Raw genomic sequence first — 7,963 nt, forward strand, 5'->3', positions numbered from 1 at the left:
CTCCTTTCCTCACCACCCACTGGCTGACAGTGACCAGGAGCAATTAGCGCTGTTATGTCCCATTGCATTTCCCAGCTACATCTCAACTGAGATGGCTCTCCTTGTAATATTAATTAAAAACAGATTTTTTTTTTTTTTTTTTTTTTTGGCAAACCCCTGAAGAATGGCTTCTGTGGCAGGCTTCTTTATTAAGCCTCCGAGAAGGCAAAATGCATTAAGAAATTGTGACATGGGGACTGTGAGTGGGGATGAAGAAGGCTAGGCAAGCCAGCCAAAAGCTACTTGAAAAATCTGTTTGGGAGTCACAATCAGATGCTTCAGTGAGTGAAATACAATTAATCTGACCAAATCTGTCACTATTTTGCACATTAGAAGTAAATATTTCAGAATACAGTCCAGCTGCATCAGTTAAGGGTAGGAATCCCTGCCCAGGGAATCTGTGTACTCCACCTCCTAACATGCTCTGGAAAGGTGATCTGGCAAGGATTTGGAATGACGAGCATCTCCCTACTTCCCCTCACCGAGGTGCAGTGTAAGGCACATTTATTGAAAACTACCTGGTAAGTCATTCCAAGCAGGCACACTGCAGGGACAGCAGCCTGCAAATTGCCATAACCTCGAGTGAGCAGCTGGAAAGAAGTGGAACCCAGTCTAAGGGAGGATGCACCAGGAATGAGGGACCCCCCCATCAAGGGTTAATCCAAGGAGAGGGTGTGAAGAAGTGAGCTGTGCCTTCCCAACTTTCCCCTCTCCAGAGCCATTTGCCATCTCACTGAGCAAGCAGGGAGGCTTCTTCCTTCACTGGAAGGGAAAGGACAGAATAATGTGTTTTTCTGTTCCCCTGTAAGCCTCGGGGACTATGCTCCCCCTGGGTGTTTGTGAAACACTCTCTAACCCATTAATCACCAGGATCCCAGCTGGAGACAAGTGGTGAGAAAGAACAACAGCAAATCACTTCTCCAGAGTAAAGGTTCCAAGGCCAAGTCCACTCATCTCCCTCCACCTGGAACATCTAGCGAAGTGACATGGTCAGAGGTGAGACCCAGATTGCCTCCCCTTCCTGCTTCTTGCCTTAAGCCTGCTGGGGGCCTCCTCCTTTGCTCATCCAGCCATCCCACTCCAGGAGACCAAGCAATCACCTGCCCCAAGCCATGGATGAGGATCTCCTCCTGCCTCTAAGCTCTTGGGGTGCATGCTGAATCAGTGTGGTGGGGTGAAGGCCCTTCTCTACATCCAGCTCCACCTCATGGTCGTAAACTACCACAGTGGAATTCAATTTGCAGTTATATGAGTTAGATAAAAACTCTCCCCAGAAGGGGACTCATGTGAAGTAACAAAGTTTGTCAAAGGCACCTGGAAGGAAAGCAGATGAGCCCAAATTGTACTAAAGTTGAAACTGCTGACTTTCCTGAAGAAGGACAGGTCCAACACTGCAGAAGCCAAAGGGACAGGTGGAATCCTCTTTCCAAATCTGAAGAGCCTGCTAGGCCCCAAGGTCTCTGCCTTGCGACCTCTCCCTCCACCTTGAAACAATGAAGGGACTTCCTGAGGCTTCACCATGCCCACAGTCCTCTTTTCTTGCCAGGGAAGCCACCTGGGGAAGGCTGCTGGGAGCGATTTCCCAGTTCTTCTCTCAGGGGTTGTTTCCTCAGTCTCTCAAAGACAATTTCCCTTCTTCTTTAATGAGCATCACAGGCCTGACCACCAAGGAAACCTCTCCCCCTGGTATTGACAGCGAAATATGGTCAGAAAAGACAGGTACAGACTAGGGGCTAATAAAATGGTGCCTCTCCAGACCGGGGAGGGGACAGGATGTACACTGTGCTCACCTGGGCCACCTTGCCCTTGCTGGAGCAGTGAAATGGCCAAGAGCACAACCAATGAGGTCTCCAGGGGCTGCTCAGGGATGGCTCAAATCTCATCACTGTCACTAAAGCCTTCCAAACCCAACCGGTCCACTGCCCAGGCCCTTTGGCCCTCTTTGATTTCCCTAAGGGGCAAAGGCCAGGCTGCCCCTCACTTTCTTTGCTGCTCAACTGTGCCGAAGATGGGCAGAGAAGGCCATGCACATTTAACTATTTGCAGGAAGCATTTTCTCTCTAAAGTCCCATCTCCTGAGGCTTTGTCAGCACTCAGAAATGATCCTGAAAAGCAGAAACATAAGAAAACTCTTCAGACAGAATGAATTTACATTGTCCTGAAGAAGTTATAAAGCCTCAGATGTGCCGGGACATGGTCCCCTCCTCCTAGGACACATTTACTTCCACGTAGCCTACCCTTCCTCCTCACAAGCCCTGTGGGAAGGGCTGGGAAACCTCCCAGCAGCATTCCCCAGGTGGGCTCCCTGGCCAGAGAAATGAGCACATAGTTCTTAATCACCAAACCAGAATGAAGTTACACTACAAGTCCTGCTATTCTCTCTCCGGCCTCCCTCCCTCTCACCTCCTCCCCTTTCTCCTTCTCTCCATCTGTCCCCCTCCCTCTTTCACTCTCTCCATCTCTTTCCCTTTGTCCCTCTCTCCCTCTGCACACTCACACAGATATCTTCTGGGGACTGTGAAATCTTCAGTCACCCAGCCCAGCACAAGTGCACCTTGGTCAACCAGAAAGCTCAAAGCTGTCCAGCAGGAGGCTTTGGGGTCTTCATTGAAAGTAAATGAAGCCAGCTACAGAGCTGCCCCCAAGCTGGGCTCCACCTGTCTTTGGAACCCAGCATTTGGTACAAAGCTGAACTGCCTGCGCTGTGTTGTGCATCACAGAGAACCAGAAAATCTGCACTTGGGCACTGCTCTGCGGTGCACTGGCTTTCCTGTTACTCACTACCCATTCCTGTGCCACTCACAGGCTCTGTTAAAATAAGGCGAATGTTTCCCAAGAAAATCTTTTTCCGTCAAGTGAGCTCCCCAAAGCTGCTTGTACAGACATCCATCGCCCCACGCCTGGAGTCCAGCTCTACCCAAAACGCCAGGTTCTCATCTGAACTGAGAACCAGGCGAGAGCAAAGGATTTGAAAGGCTAGTTGAAGTAGGAGCAGTGGGAGGGAATGGAGTGGGGAAGATTGTGGGATGGCGTCCGTGGCCTTTCTTTGATTCGACTCTCTGGCACCGTGCGGCGGCGAGGTGGGGAAACCCCTCGGGCTAGTCCTGCGGGCCGCTGCTGCTGCCCCAGTAGGCAATGCCCAGCGCCGGTGCCCCAGTCCTGAGTGCCCAGGCCGCCGGAGTGGGTTCCAAGGCGCCACCTCTCGGTACAGCAGCGTTCAGGGGACCTGGAAGCAGGGAGAGAAGCGTGCAGAGATGGGCAGAAAGCACAAGGACCCAACTCGACTCGGGAGCAGGACACAGAGGTGGAATGGAGTCTTGTGCTTGGCCACTTAGGCGTGCTTGTGCATGAGTAAGGGCGAGCGAGGTGGAGGTTGTGTTGATTTCTTTTCACGCTTTAAACTTTTTTACTGCCTCTCATATAGGCTTCTAGGGCGGTTGTCTGGGCTTTGAAGACGAAACTGGGTTTTCCTGAAGGCCAAGGATTGAGCTGACGTGGACGAGCCTCGCTCCTGGGCCAGTATACTATGCGCCTGGAGCGAAGAGCAGCGACCCCAAGGCGAGCAGGAGTCTGGGAGTCCCAGCGGCATCAATCTCCCGGGTTCCCTTTCGCGTGCCGGGTGCGGGGGGTTGGGTACGGGGGGAATTCGTTAGTCAACCCAGCCGCTTCTTCACATCTGCCCGTGTCCTCACCCACGAAGTCAAGCACCCCAGAAACAGGAAAACTGACTCCAAGCGGAGTATGGGAGAAAGTGACCACAGATCCCTGCTGCCCCGCTCATCTTTAAGGCACCCATTGCGCCTCTCCTCTCCGGACAGCCCCAGTCCTAGGGCTCCAGTAAACAAATGTACACACCATCTTACAACAAACTCCGCTAACCTGTTGGGGGCAGGACAAACCTCTAGGAGTCCAAGTGCTCCCGCATCCGTCTGGACCCCCGAACAACTATCTACCCCTAGCTCCTGTTCCCCATTCCCCCATGCTGTCAGGAGACAGATTCGCCGCCAGGTGGGTACTCACACTGCTGTTGTGTCCCGACCAGTGCACCATCGCTTGGTTGTGGGCAGAGTCCCCGGTCAGCGCAAAAGAGGTGCTGGGCAGTCGGAGCTCTTCTGCCGCTGGTCCCCCAGGCCGAGGGACCTTCCCCTCCTCCCGAGAACCCTTAGCCGGAGGGCGGCTTCCTTTGGAACCTTCGGCAGAAGCAGTAGCCCGGGCGTCCCCGCGCTCCAGGGCGCTGGGGGGCTGTGCCCGGCGACTCCTCTTCGAGCCGCCAGGCTTGCCAGGAGCTGGGCTGCCCCGGACCCACCGCGCGCTTTCAGGAGACGTACCCTCGACTTCAACCTGCATCTCAACGCCCCGCGGCTGGGGCAGCAGTTCTGGTCTGGGCCGGCGCCCCAGCGCGGCGGGTCTCCGCGCTGTCGCCAGCTCCTCCGGCCACTGGTTCGCCACTGCCCGCGGCAAGAGAGGAGGTAATGCCGGTGACCGAGAAGCAGGAGCCGTGAGGCGCCCGGGACCGCCCGTTGAGCCCCAAGTGATCTCAGCACCAGCAAGGACCCACGTTGACAGGAGTAGAAGCCCTGTCCGGGCGAGGGGCGCCCCTGGCCAGCCAGTGGGGCGCTCCGTGCGCGCCGCCTCCATCCCGCTGCGGCTACCGCGGCTCGGGCTGCCGAGTGTGTGGCGCCCGCCGAGGTGCGGGTCCGGCGCGGGGGGTGTGCGCGCGCCGGCGAGCGAGCGTGTCGGGGGAGTGGGGAGGGGGCGGCCGGGAAGGAGGTGGCTCAGGCTGGCGCGCCTCGCCGGTCCTCTGCACTCTTCCTCCCACCCCCCCGCTCGCTTGCTCTCTTTCTGGTCCAGAGGGGGATTCCGAATCCCAAGGAAGATTAATAAATGCTCCTTCAGTGCTTTTGTTGTTGTTAAAATAAGATTTCCCAAAATCGTTCCCCCAAGCTCCTCCAGAAATTGTATAAAAAGGAGTGTTCAAAGGTAATAAGAAAATCCTCTTTTTAAATATGAAAATCAAGCCGGATCCAGGAGGAGGGACTGGCAACCGATGCCAGAGTCTCTCCGAAATCCAGGCTCCAACCTGCTCCGGGTGAAGAGTTGGGTGCCGCTTCTCGTCGCGTTTGGGGGTTTACTCTTCGGGCCTGTTCCCGGGAGCGGGAGATGGCGCACGGGGAGGTATAAGGGTCTCGGGGGATGAGGAGGAGGAGGAGTAAAGTGTTTTCAGCGCCAACTGTTCGCGTTTGAGAGCTTAAGGAGAGCCCAGAGTCTCCGCGCGGGCAGGCAGCGCGCGGAAGCCAAGCGCGGGATGGACCCACGACTCTGCTCGCCGCTCCCCGCCCCGCGAGGCCTGCGCCCCCGCCCGGTGCGGGGGCGCGGAGAGTGCGTGCGTGCGCGTGCGTGCGCGCAGGCGAGCTGGAGTGAGGCTAGGGGTGCGCCCGGGCTGGCGGGAGGGTGCCGCAGGGTGGGGGTACCTGACGAGGCTGATAAGGGGGACTGGAGGGTGAGCGGGGGCGCGCGGCTCTGTGCGTGCGCGTTTACACAAGCATGTGTGCGTGTGTGAGCAGCGGGCTGGGCTGGGGGAGCGCTCGAGCCGTGGGCGCTCGCGCATCACGCACGGGCTGTGTTTGCATTTCCAGGAGCCTGTGAGTCGTCAGAAAGGCGATGTCGGGAACAAGGCAGGCTGCTATCGGCAGCCCCCTCTACCTCGCGCCGAGCGCACCCACGGCCCCCCACCGCCTGCAGATGTAACCTGATTAAGCCTCTTGTGGGGCAAGGGAAGGGAACCGGAACGCGTTGGCAGCGGGGTGTAGGGACTGCCAGCTCCTCCGGTTCAGGGGCTTTACTTCCCGGGACCCTCGACCCGAAGTGGGGAGAAAAAATAGTAGAGACTCTCCGCTCTCACGGGAAGATGCAGGCCCCATCTTGTTGCCTGGGACTGCCGGGTCTTGCCCTCCCTTTCCCTACACGGGTTTCTGAGCCGGCTCAGTTGTTTCAAAGTGCTCACCACCAGTTGGAAGGTCCGGCCCAGCGCTGCTTTGGGGTTATCAAGCCCCCAGTACCCCGCTGCAGGAGGGCATCCTGGACAGTTGGTGCGTCTGGGACCCCTCGTGATCACAAGAAGACGGAGAGTTTGAGTGATCTGGAGAGAGGAAGCTAAACCTGGAGATGACCTCGAGCCGCCGTTCATGAGCACACGGACATATGTAGCCTGCCTTCTCTGAGAATCTCTGGGATTTTTAGGGGCGGAAAAGTCCAAGATCCGAGGAGCAGAAGGAGGGACTATTAGGAAAGGAGTAGGATGGTGGGAGGAGGCTTGGCGAGGAAGACAGCCTCTAGGCGCTTCCATTCCTCCTAGGGACTGCAGAGTCCCTTTGTAGGAGGCGGTTAAAGCGTAGCGAGAGGGCCGGGAAGCAATGTGAGAGAGAAGGGAAAATAGAGAAAGGGAGAAGAGGGGAGAGGTGGCGAGGTGGAGAGAACGATGCGAAAGAAAGAGGAAGAGAGAAGAGGAGGCGAGAGGGAAGGGAAGGGCCAAGAGGGATAGAGGAAGCAGAGGACTCGACTGGGATTCAGAGACCCCTGAGGAAGGGCGACAACCAGCGATTCCCAGAGCCCCCACCCTCGTGAACTTGCTCTCCCACCCGAGCCAAAATGGAAATTGGGAACTGAGGAGGAGGCTGGGCCGGAAGAAGAAGCCATGAAAACGCCTGGCCCAGAATGAAGTGGTTCTTGGCGTATTGTGGCGTCTTTTCGAGCCGCAGCAAGAAAAGTTCCAGCGCCGCGGGCCCATGTGGGCGCTGGATCCAGCACGGTGTGCGAGCCGGCCATCTGCGGGTGCCCAGCGCCCCTGGCGGAGAAGGCCGGGTGCTGCAGCCCTAGTCGAAGCTCGGGGTTCAGGAGCCAAGAGGGGCCTATCCACTTCTTTGTCCGTGGAACATGCCTTCTGCTATAATTTCCATCATGGTCTGACTTTAATGTTAGCTCTTCCCTGAAACCTTCCTCCACAGCCCCAAGGTACCTGGTACCCTATCTATTATTATCCCCACCATCATATCTTCAAAGTTTTTGTCTTCCTGCTGTGTAGGATGGGAGCTGTCCCATATCAGTTTGGAATTACTGCCATGTACAACTAATTAGAACAAATAAAAATAATAATAAAGAGGGCCAAGGTTAGAAGGGATTCCCATTTCCATTGCTGTTACTTCACCTGGGACAGACAGGTAAAGGACTAGGATTATTCTTCACTCTGTCCCCAGGGCAAGAGAAAGAAACCCACTCTAAGAACGCCTTTTCCTACCAGGATTTCTGTCCCTGTTACAAACAACTGGAGAAAGGAAACTAAGTTATTCATGAGAGTACACCAAATGTCCCAGAAATAAATCTCCTTTCATGTAGTTGTTGTTGTCGTTTAACCATCTCAGTGAAACAACACTTTAAGAAACTGCACTACTTCTCCTAGCACTACACACACACACACACACACACACACACACACACACCCTATCAACCCCTTAATTGTCTGACAAGTTTCTTGCCATCAGTACCCGTTGCAGGTACATATAGGGAAGTATCTCAATTATACATTTTCCCCGTATTTTATAAAATGTTCATCACCCCTTTTATGAAGACCTAAAGACAAAAATCCATGAAAAACTTGGAGCCAGAGAAAGATTTTTCCTGCAAAACTAACATCTTTTTGTAAAGGTTTTCATAGACCAGTTTTGTCTTCTCGTTTTGCCTTCCTCTTGTCTCAGTAGTTGAGCTGAGCGCCTGGTTTACTGGCTTTAATGGTCTTCAGGACAAGATTTGTAACTTCTGCTAGCTTTTTACTCAATACTGTTTATTTTCATCATTTGATACTCTAATCTTACTATATCTGTGCATTTTTGATAAACCACTTTACAACCTTTGTAGAACTAAACAGGAA

At 54.7% G+C, this 7,963-nt stretch overlaps 1 protein-coding gene across 1 annotated transcript in view; it reads right to left on the minus strand.

Annotated features, from left to right (window-relative positions):
- Positions 1–5,262, minus strand: part of SORCS3 (sortilin related VPS10 domain containing receptor 3) — a 582,251-nt gene extending 576,989 nt beyond the window's left edge. Inside the window, exon 1 of the mRNA XM_079135987.1 lies at positions 4,060–5,262. Coding sequence (XP_078992113.1) covers positions 4,060–4,677 — 618 coding nt within the window. The 5' untranslated portion in view covers positions 4,678–5,262. The remainder of the gene's footprint in view (positions 1–4,059) is intronic.
- Between the last annotated feature and the right edge of the window lie 2,701 nt (positions 5,263–7,963).

Source organism: Sciurus vulgaris (genome assembly GCF_902686455.1).
Source record: "Sciurus vulgaris genome assembly, chromosome: 4".
In the NCBI taxonomy this organism is placed as follows: domain Eukaryota; kingdom Metazoa; phylum Chordata; class Mammalia; order Rodentia; family Sciuridae; genus Sciurus; species Sciurus vulgaris.